The 13,949-nt window shown below is 47.0% G+C and overlaps 1 protein-coding gene across 1 annotated transcript; it reads right to left on the minus strand.

Annotated features, from left to right (window-relative positions):
* Positions 1 to 10,611: 10,611 nt before the first annotated feature.
* Positions 10,612 to 13,830, minus strand: RGS9BP (regulator of G protein signaling 9 binding protein). The gene has a single exon (XM_069739256.1). It carries the CDS (start codon positions 13,518 to 13,520, stop codon positions 12,807 to 12,809), a length of 714 nt encoding a protein of 237 aa, XP_069595357.1. The 5' UTR covers positions 13,521 to 13,830; the 3' UTR covers positions 10,612 to 12,806.
* Between the last annotated feature and the right edge of the window lie 119 nt (positions 13,831 to 13,949).

The raw sequence follows: 13,949 nt of genomic DNA on the forward strand, positions 1-13,949 counted from the left end.
CTAATCCTCTCCTGTGTGATACTGACTGCTGAGCTGTGTATCTAATCCCCTCCTGTGTGATACTTACTGCTGAGCCGTGTATCTAATCCTATCCTGTGTGATACTGTCTGCTGAGCCGTGTACCTAATCCTCTCCTGTGTGATACTGCTGAGCCGTGTATCTAATCCTATCCTGTGTGATACTGACTGCTGAGCCGTGTATCTAATCCTATCCTGTGTGATACTGACTGCTGAGCCGTGTATCTAATCCTATCCTGTGTGATACTGACTGCTGAGCCGTGTATCTAATCCTATCCTGTGTGATACTGACTGCTGAGCTGTGTATCTAATCCTATCCTGTGTGATACTGACTGCTGAGCCATGTATCTAATCCTATCCTGTGTGATACTGACTGCTGAGCTGTGTATCTAATCCTATCCTGTGTGATACTGACTGCTGAGCTGTGTATCTAATCCTATCCTGTGTGATACTGACTGCTGAGCCGTGTATCTAATCCCCTCCTGTGTGATACTGACTGCTGAGCTGTGTATCTAATCCCCTCCTGTGTGATACTGTCTGCCGAGCCGTGTATCTAATCCTCTCCTGTGTGATACTGACTGCTGAGCCGTGTATCTAATCCTCTCCTGTGTGATACTGTCTGCTGAGCCGTGTATCTAATCCTCTCCTGTGTGATACTGTCTGCTGAGCCGTGTATCTAATCCTCTCCTGTGTGATACTGTCTGCTGAGCCGTGTATCTAATCCTCTCCTGTGTGATACTGACTGCTGAGCCGTGTATCTAATCCTCTCCTGTGTGATACTGACTGCCGAGCCGTGTATCTAATCCTATCATGTGTGATACTGTCTGCCGAGCCGTGTATCTAATCCTCTCCTGTGTGATACTGACTGCTGAGCCGTGTATCTAATCCTCTCCTGTGTGATACTGTCTGCCGAGCCGTGTATCTAATCCTCTCCTGTGTGATACTGACTGCCGAGCCGTGTATCTAATCCTATCCTGTGTGATACTGACTGCTGAGCTGTGTATCTAATCCTATCCTGTGTGATACTGTCTGCTGAGCTGTGTATCTAATCCTATCCTGTGTGATACTGACTGCTGAGCCGTGTATCTAATCCTCTCCTGTGTGATACTGTCTGCTGAGCCGTGTATCTAATCCTCTCCTGTGTGATACTGACTGCCGAGCCGTGTATCTAATCCTATCCTGTGTGATACTGACTGCTGAGCCGTGTATATAATCGTCTCCTGTGTGATACTGACTGCCGAGCCGTGTATCTAACCCTATCCTGTGTGATACTGACTGCTGAGCCGTGTATCTAATCCTCTACTGTGTGATACTGACTGCTGAGCTGTGTATCTAATCCTATCCTGTGTGATACTGTCTGCTGAGCCGTGTATCTAATCCTATCCTGTGTGATACTGTCTGCTGAGCTGTGTATCTAATCCTATCCTGTGTGATACTGACTGCTGAGCTGTGTATCTAATCCTATCCTGTGTGATACTGACTGCTGAGCCGTGTATCTAATCCTCTCCTGTGTGATACTGACTGCTGAGCTGTGTATCTAATCCTATCCTGTGTGATACTGACTGCTGAGCTGTGTATCTAATCCTATCCTGTGTGATACTGACTGCTGAGCCGTGTATCTAATCCCCTCCTGTGTGATACTGACTGCTGAGCTGTGTATCTAATCCCCTCCTGTGTGATACTGTCTGCTGAGCCGTGTATCTAATCCTCTCCTGTGTGATACTGACTGCTGAGCCGTGTATCTAATCCTCTCCTGTGTGATACTGTCTGCTGAGCCGTGTATCTAATCCTCTCCTGTGTGATACTGTCTGCTGAGCCGTGTATCTAATCCTCTCCTGTGTGATACTGTCTGCTGAGCCGTGTATCTAATCCTCTCCTGTGTGATACTGACTGCTGAGCCGTGTATCTAATCCTCTCCTGTGTGATACTGACTGCCGAGCCGTGTATCTAATCCTATCATGTGTGATACTGTCTGCCGAGCCGTGTATCTAATCCTCTCCTGTGTGATACTGACTGCTGAGCCGTGTATCTAATCCTCTCCTGTGTGATACTGTCTGCCGAGCCGTGTATCTAATCCTCTCCTGTGTGATACTGACTGCCGAGCCGTGTATCTAATCCTATCCTGTGTGATACTGACTGCTGAGCTGTGTATCTAATCCTATCCTGTGTGATACTGTCTGCTGAGCTGTGTATCTAATCCTATCCTGTGTGATACTGACTGCTGAGCCGTGTATCTAATCCTCTCCTGTGTGATACTGTCTGCTGAGCCGTGTATCTAATCCTCTCCTGTGTGATACTGACTGCCGAGCCGTGTATCTAATCCTATCCTGTGTGATACTGACTGCTGAGCTGTGTATCTAATCCTATCCTGTGTGATACTGACTGCTGAGCCGTGTATATAATCGTCTCCTGTGTGATACTGACTGCCGAGCCGTGTATCTAACCCTATCCTGTGTGATACTGACTGCTGAGCCGTGTATCTAATCCTCTACTGTGTGATACTGACTGCTGAGCTGTGTATCTAATCCTATCCTGTGTGATACTGTCTGCTGAGCCGTGTATCTAATCCTATCCTGTGTGATACTGTCTGCTGAGCTGTGTATCTAATCCTATCCTGTGTGATACTGACTGCTGAGCTGTGTATCTAATCCTCTCCTGTGTGATACTGACTGCTGAGCCGTGTATCTAATCCTCTCCTGTGTGATACTGACTGCTGAGCTGTGTATCTAATCCTATCCTGTGTGATACTGACTGCTGAGCCGTGTATCTAATCCTATCCTGTGTGATACTGACTGCTGAGCCGTGTATCTAATCCTCTCCTGTGTGATACTGACTGCTGAGCTGTGTATCTAATCCTATCCTGTGTGATACTGACTGCTGAGCTGTGTATCTAATCCTATCCTGTGTGATACTGACTGCTGAGCCGTGTATCTAATCCTCTACTGTGTGATACTGACTGCTGAGCTGTGTATCTAATCCTATCCTGTGTGATACTGTCTGCTGAGCCGTGTATCTAATCCTATCCTGTGTGATACTGTCTGCTGAGCCGTGTATCTAATCCTATCCTGTGTGATACTGACTGCTGAGCTGTGTATCTAATCCTATCCTGTGTGATACTGACTGCTGAGCCGTGTATCTAATCCTCTCCTGTGTGATACTGACTGCTGAGCTGTGTATCTAATCCTATCCTGTGTGATACTGTCTGCTGAGCTGTGTATCTAATCCCCTCCTGTGTGATACTGACTGCTGAGCTGTGTATCTAATCCCCTCCTGTGTGATACTGACTGCTGAGCTGTGTATCTAATCCTATCCTGTGTGATACTGTCTGCCGAGCCGTGTATGTAATCCCATCCTGTGTGATACTGTCTGCCGAGCTGTGTATCTAATCCTCTCCTGTGTGATGCTGTCTGCCGAGCCGTGTATCTAATCCTCTCCTGTGTGATGCTGTCTGCCGAGCCGTGTATCTAATCCCCTCCTGTGTGATACTGTCTGCCGAGCCGTGTATCTAATCCCATCCTGTGTGATACTGTCAGCCGAGCCGTGTATCTAATCCCCTCCTGTGTGATGCTGTCAGCCGAGCCGTGTATCTAATCCCATCCTGTGTGATACTGCCTGCCGAGTCGTGTATCTAATCCCATCCTGTGTGATACTGCCTGCCGAGCTGTGTATCTAATCCCATCCTGTGTGATACTGTCTGCCGAGCCGTGTATCTAATCCTATCCTGTGTGATACTGTCGGCCGAGCCGTGTATCTAATCCTATCCTGTGTGATACTGACTGCTGAGCCGTGTATCTAATCTCCTCCTGTGTGATACTGCCTGCCGAGCCGTGTATCTAATCCCATCCTGTGTGATACTGTCTGCTGAGCCGTGTATCTAATCCTCTCCTGTGTGATGCTGTCTGCCGAGCCGTGTATCTAATCCCCTCCTGTGTGATACTGTCTGCCGAGCCGTGTATCTAATCCCATCCTGTGTGATACTGTCAGCCGAGCCGTGTATCTAATCCCCTCCTGTGTGATGCTGTCAGCCGAGCCGTGTATCTAATCCCATCCTGTGTGATACTGCCTGCCGAGTCGTGTATCTAATCCCATCCTGTGTGATACTGCCTGCCGAGCTGTGTATCTAATCCCATCCTGTGTGATACTGTCTGCCGAGCCGTGTATCTAATCCTATCCTGTGTGATACTGTCGGCCGAGCCGTGTATCTAATCCTATCCTGTGTGATACTGACTGCTGAGCCGTGTATCTAATCTCCTCCTGTGTGATACTGCCTGCCGAGCCGTGTATCTAATCCCATCCTGTGTGATACTGTCGGCCGAGCCGTGTATCTAATCCCATCCTGTGTGATACTGTCGGCCGACCCGTGTATCTAATCCTATCCTGTGTGATACTGACTGCTGAGCCGTGTATCTAATCTCCTCCTGTGTGATACTGCCTGCCGAGCCGTGTATCTAATCCCATCCTGTGTGATACTGTCGGCCGAGCCGTGTATCTAATCCCATCCTGTGTGATACTGTCGGCCGAGCCGTGTATCTAATCCCATCCTGTGTGATACTGTCGGCCGAGCCGTGTATCTAATCCCCTCCTGTGTGACGCCGTGTATCTAAGCTGCTGACATGGAGGAATCTCGCCCAGCTCCGGCATTAGGAGAGCAGTGTAATCGCATTAGGGCAGAATCATCTCCGGAGCTGTAATCCGCTGACGTCTTATGTAACCACAATCTGTGAAGGTTACGGCGCTGATGAGGGCGAGATGTGAACGGTCCCCGTAATGTGCCGCTGTCATCACCATGAGGGCGACCAGTGACCACAGGGGGCGCCGCAGACACTAGCCCCATTAACCCAAAATACTCATTATTTGTCCCCTTTCACCAAGGATCCAGTTTTATCTCTTCGCCGGTGGCAGCGGTCGCATCTTTTTAGGGGAAAGCGTAACAAATATCCTTAGATCAGAATATATTCAGATCAACCTTAAAGGGAAAGTCCACCTTAAAGGGGTTGTCCACTATTCAAAATACCTTGCTGCATTCATTCAGAAACAGCGCCACCCCACTGACCATGGCTTGTGTCTGGTACTGCAGCTTATCCCCACTAAAGTCAACAGAGCGGAGCTGCGACCCCATGCACAACCCATCGAAAATGAGAGCAGTCCATTATTTCTTATCCCGGACAACCCCTTTAACAGTCACTACTCAGAGAGATACAAAGTATCAACGTCGGAACACAAATAGCAAGTGTCAGATTCTGAAGAGGAAATAGATCTTAAAGGAATTTTAGGGAAATAATCTTTTTGGCCAACTTTTGGAGGGAATTTAAAAAAATTTCAGCCAGTTTTCTGTCTGCAGACCAAAAAAAGTGTCACATTATGGTGCCCCCGATCTTTGAGCCACAATCTGTATCTTTTTGCATTTTGTTTATTGCATTCTATCTCTTTGGAAAGCGGGCAATGGGGTGAATGCCATAAATTTAAAATCTGAGGCACCAAAGAACATGCCTAGAGCAAGCTGGATATTTAAAGGGGTTGTCCAGACTGTGCTATTGACCATTAGGATAGATCAGCGGGGGGGGGGGGGGGGGGGCCTATAGCTGGCGCCCCCCATGGATCAGCTCCAATACAGCACCTTGTAGTGGCTGTTTTTAGGTACTGCAGCTCAGCTCCTATTGAAGTTAACAGTAGCCGAAATGGCCACTCCACGGTGTATTCTGACTATATACATCCAGCCGATGGGCTTGACCCTTGCAGATCATATATTGATGACCTTTCCTAAATATAAATTAATATCACAGCCCCTTTAAGGCTAGAGTATGAAACCTTAAAGGGGATGACGCCTTTTAATTGTGTGGGTCGTCTGATAGACTGGAACCTTTTCTTGCACATTAGATACCTAGCCTTGGGGTGACCTCTCTAGATATAGGGATCTTTAGTTTTGGGCAAGTGGCCACTTATCAGATAAATGTGAAAATCCATAATCTGGATGAAGCTGGAGGATGACCAGATTGTCCTAGGGGTCACCCGGCACCGGTGACATCAATCCCCTGTACACAGCGGCCGTCAACATAGATAGATGCGAGAAGATGACTCTGGTGATGGCAGGTCTCCCGGACCACCATATGCCCTGTAGAGTGTCCAGACCCCTTTGGCACCACGCAGAGATTTCTGATTATGGCTACCTGGCACCATACTTAGAGCATACGACCCTTCATATCAGTGACGTGTGGGATTTTCAGTAACAGAAGTCTCTGCACAGTGTCAAAGGGGTGACGTCACTGTAGCACCCTTTCATTCTGGGAACTAAAGACCACTCCCCAATGTCACTTTCAGATCCCCAGCGATCAGTAAATGATCGCCTATCCCTTCCCCAGATTGGGATACCCCCTTTATGGCAACCAATGGGATCCCGTTAATTCTGCAAATCCAGGTGCAGGACGGCGCGATAATAAATGAACACTCTGGTGGTGGTAGGAAGACAGTGTCAGTAACTTTATTATCACAGGCAGGGCGGTTTTCATTAACCGAAACACTTCTCCCCTTTCCCCCCCATAACCAAAACTGGGACCCCGCACAGTGACTGAGTATCAGGCACACGTAATGGACACTGGTGAATTCCATGGATGCATACACAAATATACATAAGGCAAGGAAAATGTCAGACATGGTCGCCCCCCAGAATATATATATATATATATATATATACACACACATACACTCTGCCATCAATCCAGGGACTACATAATAATCATGGACGCCAGCCACGGATGTTAGATCCCCTTGGCCATGACACTTGCTGCTATGCTCTTCTGCAGTCACCTTTAAATTAGGGCTTGTGAATTGTTGCGGAACTACAACTCCGAGCATGCCCTGACAGCCTGCTGGGAATTGTAGTTTTGCAAAGGCGCTAAAGCTTTGACTTGGGGACCAAAGGTCTGCTATATAATTTAGGGTGAGCAGAGCAGCTCTGTGTCGTACCCAAGGTTAGAATCACATTTTAATCTATTTCCTACAGAACTAATTCATTAGTCAATTTCTGTAAATACTACACAAAAAATAAACTATATAAATCAGTGAATAAATAAATTATATATAAAGGAAGTCGGAGGATTGATACTGAAATATAAATTTTAGTTCTCAGAAGGAAAAAATAAAAAATAAAAAGACAGGAGAGCACTAAAAAAAAATAATTGGTTTCAACCTGGAGAAAAATTCAGAATTTTTTCAACTTACAAAAATAAGTATGACATGCAGTACCACAATATGACCTGTAGGTGGCAAACTTTCAAATGAGAGATCATTATTACTACCATTGTGCCATCTAGCCTAATCAGTGCAGACTGAAAAAGGCATGATGATGATGATGATGATGGGTCGGTCCTCCAGAGAGAAGAGACCCTCTCTGATGGTGGTTTACAAAAAAAATGCACGGATCGGTTTTCAAACTCAAAAGATCCTTTAAAAAAAAAAACCCACCATCATCACAAGCCCACTGAACATAAAATCCTAGGGATGGGAATACCCCTCTAAAGATCAAACCGATCAACCAGATTGTAGACTTACAAATCCATGGCGAAAAAAAATTGGTGGAAATCATTTGGTCAACCATATTGGGCAATGTAAATTGGAGGGATCAGTTTGCGTTCCGCTCTCCTCTACCGCCGTGTATGATGATAGGAGAAGAATGAGAGCTTTAATAATTAAGCAGGATGGTATAAATAATTCATCCCAAAACTTATTTATTTTTTTTTTTTGGCCTGTTGATATTTTAAAGTGACTTAAAAGGGTTCTTTAAAGGGGTCCTTCGCTATTGACAATCTCAATGACAGTCTATGGGAAATACCTGGCTTGCATGGAAATAGGCCCAAGAGGGCATTTGGCACAGAAGAGACATGTGAATGGAAGAAAAGACCACCTGAATTGATTAGGCAGAGTAACGGCACATCCACTAGGACAAATATATACTACAGACCCTACCCTACAGAATACATGACAATGCCGCAGATTACACTTTTGTTGTTCAGGTGCATTTGTGCTCAACCTTGTATCATCTTATTACTATTACGTGACCTTAAAGGGATCGTGTCGGCACGTTCTTACATATGGCAGTAGTGGTACGGCTGTGCAGGCTCTTGTTCACAAATAAAAATGATACCTTTCTTGTAGAGATCTGATGTGCCAGTCATGAGAAATCACAATTAGAAGCCATATGCAAATCAGGCTGGAAGTGCACTGGGGACAGTTCTAGTGCATCGACACGCCCCAGTGCACGTCCCTCAAGGTTTGCTTATGGCTTACACACTAGATTTCTCATGACTTTAAGAAAGGTGTCATTTTTATTGGGGTACCAATATGTAAAAATGTGCTGACTGGTTCATTTTAAGGGCTAAATTTAAGTGCGATGCGTAGGTAACTGGAGCTGACGCCCCAGTAGACTGCTGATTTTGCCAGACACTTTCCTGGTTATTGTAGCATTATGTAAAAGCCATTTTACGCTTGGTGGACGTAAGTTCAGTAGAGGAGGGGGAGCAGCCTCCATGATGTCTGCACGCCCTCGTTGGATATATGGACCTGGCTTGTTTGGATTCCAATGCCTTTAGGTGCTTTTATGTAATACTTTTGCATTTTACTGCTTTCTATAATTTATAGCCACATTTGAGATATAATAACACTTTTTTTTCTCGTGTTTACAGCTCGTTGCCTTGGAGACCGACCACCGCTGCTAGACAGGAGAACATGTGCAGGCTCTTTTCTATTGAGCTTGCAAGCATTGCTTTAAAGGTGGCCAGGATCGCTGGAGTGTGCGTCACCTCTTCGTCCCGGTCAGCTTCAGGGCAGTGCTTAAAACCTAGACTGCAGTGGTGGTCGGTCTCCAGGGCAATTTTAGTCATGTGACTATAAATTATATTAAGCATGTCTGACACTCCATTTAATGTCTAGGGGCACACAGGAATAGATAATGCTCACACCAAGTGATGAGTGGGGTCCCAAGCGATCAGACATTTATCTCCTATACCGGAGAAGACCCTTTTAATGCTGTCAACTAAAAGCTTCCATAACTAAGAGTTTGGGTCCTTCATTACATAAAACCCAATGGAAATTGAATATTAGTGGCTCCCAAAACAAAAGCAGACTCGCTGTAAGGGGCCGGCTACTGCCATCCCTTCACAAGGCCTTCTGGAATAACAATTTATCCTCTACTCACATAGCAACCAGACACAAGGCCCCGCTCACATAGCAACCAGACACGAGGCCCCGCTCACATAGCAACCAGACACGAGGCCCCGCTCACATAGCAACCAGACACGAGGCCCCGCTCACATAGCAACCAGACACGAGGCCCCGCTCACATAGCAACCAGACACGAGGCCCCGCTCACATAGCAACCAGACACGAGGCCCGGCTCGCATATTAACCAGACACGAGGCCCGGCTCGCATATTAACCAGACACGAGGCCCTGCTCGCATATTTACCAGACACGAGGCCCTGCTTACATATTTACCAGACACGAGGCCCGGCTCACATATTTACCAGACACGAGGCCCGGCTCACATATTTACCAGACACGAGGCCCGGCTCGCATATTTACCAGACACGAGGCCCGGCTCGCATATTTACCAGACACGAGGCCCGGCTCACATATTTACCAGACACGAGGCCCTGCTTACATATTTACCAGACACGAGGCCCTGCTCGCATATTTACCAGACACGAGGCCCTGCTCGCATATTTACCAGACACGAGGCCCTGCTCGCATATTTACCAGACACGAGGCCCTGCTCGCATATTTACCAGACACGAGGCCCGGCTCGCATATTTACCAGACACGAGGCCCGGCTCGCATATTTACCAGACACGAGGCCCTGCTTACATATTTACCAGACACGAGGCCCTGCTCTCATAGCAACCAGACACGAGGCCCGGCTCTCATAGCAACCAGACACGAGGCCCGGCTCTCATAGTAACCAGACACGAGGCCCGGCTCACATAGCAACCAGACACGAGGCCCCGCTCACATAGCAACCAGACACGAGGCCCCGCTCACATAGGAACCAGACACGAGGCCCGGCTCACATAGCAACCAGACACGAGGCCCGGCTCACATAGCAACCAGACACGAGGCCCGGCTCACATAGCAACCAGACACGAGGCCCGGCTCACATAGCAACCAGACACGAGGCCCGGCTCACATAGCAACCAGACACGAGGCCCGGCTCACATAGCAACCAGACACGAGGCCCGGCTCACATAGCAACCAGACACGAGGCCCGGCTCACATAGCAACCAGACACGAGGCCCGGCTCACATAGCAACCAGACACGAGGCCCGGCTCACATAGCAACCAGACACGAGGCCCGGCTCACATAGCAACCAGACACGAGGCCCGGCTCACATAGCAACCAGACACGAGGCCCGGCTCACATAGCAACCAGACACGAGGCCCGGCTCACATAGCAACCAGACACGAGGCCCGGCTCACATAGCAACCAGACACGAGGCCCGGCTCACATAGCAACCAGACACGAGGCCCGGCTCACATAGCAACCAGACACGAGGCCCGGCTCACATAGCAACCAGACACGAGGCCCGGCTCACATAGCAACCAGACACGAGGCCCGGCTCACTTAGCAACAAGACACAAGGCCCTGCTCACATAGCAACCAAAAATAAGGCTTTGCTCCCATAGCCACAAGAGATGAGGCCTTGCTCCCACAGCAATCAAAGATGAGGTCTTGTTGCCATAGCAACCAGTGATGATCCTCCATATTTTTTCTTAAAATGAAACCATTTGATATTTTCAACAAGGCCATATTTTCAAAGATCGGTCCCAAACAAAATGGCTACAACCACTAGGATAAGATTATAAGGGCTTCTCCAGGATTTAGTAAATGCTGTTCAAATAACTGAGCAGATCTATGAGACAGCTAAAATACCAATCGGTAAAATTATCGAAATGGTGCAATTAGAATGGTACATTTTCCTCACCCACTTTCTTACATCACCTCACAACCAGTGTAATTCACATCAATATTTTGCAGCAAAAACACATTTCACAGCGATTGTATTTTTTGGTGCCTTTTGTGTCGCCCTTTAGTTACGCCTCTTACTGTATATACAGACATATTTCAAAGTAATGGCTTCTACAGACGTCCATGAAACTTGAGCTAAGCACGGACCGCAATACACGGACTGTCCATGGATCTCCCAACCCAAACTTGACAGCAAATTGGCATATATGAAGCTGCAGAGTTCAGGAAACCCGTAGTTACTGACCAAGTTTCATGGCTGTCTGTAAGAACTCTATAAAAAAGTTTCAATTCGTCTATCACGTATACGTTTTTAATCAATTAGTGAGTTAACAAAGGATTACTAATTTAGATAAAATTGGTGCCGAAACCCGGGAGAGGGTAAGATCGATTAAGAAATTGAAAACAGTTGTAAAAAAAAAGACACTTTAAAAAAATATATAATAAAAGGTATAAAGTGACGTATTACATATATTCATATTGAAATATGGGCGTATACAGCTCGACAAGTGATATGGAATTGCATACGTTCGAACATACGCCTGCAGATGAATGAATGTGAACCCAGCCTCATGTTAACACATCAAACCCCCACAACCCTCAAAAATCATTATTTGGGGACCATATTTTTGACCCACGGTATATTAGAAAGTGAGAAAACTAATTGTGCTCAGTTCGTGGACCCCAGTTTCTAAATCTGAAGAACTTCCCGCGTCTACAAAACAGCAGCGTACGTTAGATTTACTTACAGATGAACGTTCTGCACATGGAAGCATCAGACGGGAAATCACGTACCGATAAATGTGTTCTACGTAGTCACAGCAGTCGGAGGTGGGAACATCAATATTTAAAAGGGTGTTCAACCCACTTCTGTAGGAATATATTTTGACACATTACAACGTGGTAACTGAACAAATATTTTAGATGGGGAACGGGAACAGCTCTTTTTTTTTTTGTGGTTTGCTATACTATTACTGTATTTTCTATATACTATTAAAGCACAGGACTGGTGAGGGTGCAGAAAACGCTATTACTATCCGTTAGGGCGAAAAATAATGGAATATTTTCCACGTCGCTTACAATGCCCTGTGTAGCGTGGAGTATTGCAATTATTCAGCACTGGCACAATATCTCTGGGAAGCCATCTCATTCTTATATAACAAGCCCCGCAGGCTTCTCCTAGATCTGTGCCGTGCTTGTGTTAGATGGAAGACTGTTAGATCCAAGGTTATTGTAAGGTCCCGACTCGTTAATCATGAGAATATAGTCATCCGCAGTAAGGGCTGGGAACTAGGTGATGCACAAACAACACGGCCTGTATGAAGATGGGCTCAGACCCTTAGCTGCCTGTTGGGGGGGGGGGGCCTTGTAATGAAATGGTTAACACTGTGGTTTTAAGGATTTTGGTGGTGCTAGTGGAAACGGAAAGATGGTAAGAAATCTACCGATCAAGCAATCTTCCAAACCTAAAAAGTCATGCACGAGCGTAACTTAAAAAAAAAACATGTAGAAAAGGGTTAATATTTGCCGAAAGCAAAAAGAAATGGGAAAAGGAACTGGGATCCTCCCGTGGAGATGTGCAGTTGGCAGATGGGATGATAAACCTGGATTAAAAGGTCGGGTCCATCAGCAGCAGGTTCCAGAATATGTCAAAGCACAAAATGCAATAATGTTACCCAATGAGTGGCGGTTCTGCCGGGTCCCTTGTCAGGGTGAATCATAATATTTTTGGCTAAATGCAAAATAAATAAAAATCCATGGCGATCTCATCTGGGCTCATGAAAGTTTGACCACACAGATGGCCAGTACGATGGCAATAATTAGGACGGCACTAAAGACCACCCCGGCCAAAAGTTTACTCAAATCACAAATGGCCTTGTGCTCGTCTGTAGATATGGTGCCAGGAGACAATGCCCCACCGCTGGTCGCACACCGGAGTTCAGCTCCGGGGTTCTGCTTGGCTTCCACTGTCCACTGAGGAACCCCAACTTTCATTTCCATCTCGAGCATCATCTCATCCACCAGTCGGATCTCGTTCTCCAGGTCCTTGAGGTCCATGACGTCTATGTTGTGCTCCCCATCATATTTCATGTTCTGGATGCTCATGGCTCTGGCGGCCACCCCTGAGGTGCCACCATTCATGCCCGACTGTATGAGGTGCTTTTTGGGGATGTTTAACGGGAACTCATGTCCAAGTTCCAGAGCTCTTCTCATGTCCGTCTCTAGGAGGTCCATGCAAGTGGAAAAGATGACCCATAGCCTCTCGAACTCAGCCTTGTCCTCTTTGCTAAGACTGGTGTCTTTGAGGGTGCTGGTCAGATTGTTCCTATTGGCCACCGCCAACTCCTGGGCTTTCTGCCGAGTCTTCTTCAGCTCTTCCCGTAGGTTTTGGGAGTCGGAGGTACCACCGATGGTGAGGACCAGATGTCTGTAGCATGCCGTCACCCTGTTCAGAGCATCCAGTAACGCCTTGCCCTCCTCCTTCAACATCTCAACCTTGGAATCCCAAACGATGCGGAAACCGGAGGACCCTCAAACACGGCCGAGGGGATGGGACTCCGTCCAGAGGATATTTATGGGAATGTCCTGGAAGTTCTCCATCTTTTGGCAGTGGAGGGACACAATGGTCTGTCTGCAGAGCAGTCAATATTCTTCTGCAGGTCTTTGGTTCTACAAAAATCTCCAGATGCAAATTTCCAAATCTCAATAATCTCCTTGTAAATAGGGACCGCGTCCGGCATCCATCCCACAGATCTTCATTCTTGCATCCTCCTGGAGCTGCCCATACAGCCTGCTCTCAGCTCTGCACAGCCTGGAATAGTCACCACCTGCAGGAGTCACGTGAGGACAACACTCACCAGGGAGGAGGGAGCATGTGGCCTCATTCTAACTATGCAGCCGCCATCTTTGTTGTGGGCA

The sequence above is a fragment of the Ranitomeya imitator genome, chromosome 9, assembly GCF_032444005.1.
Source record: "Ranitomeya imitator isolate aRanImi1 chromosome 9, aRanImi1.pri, whole genome shotgun sequence".
NCBI lineage: Eukaryota > Metazoa > Chordata > Amphibia > Anura > Dendrobatidae > Ranitomeya > Ranitomeya imitator.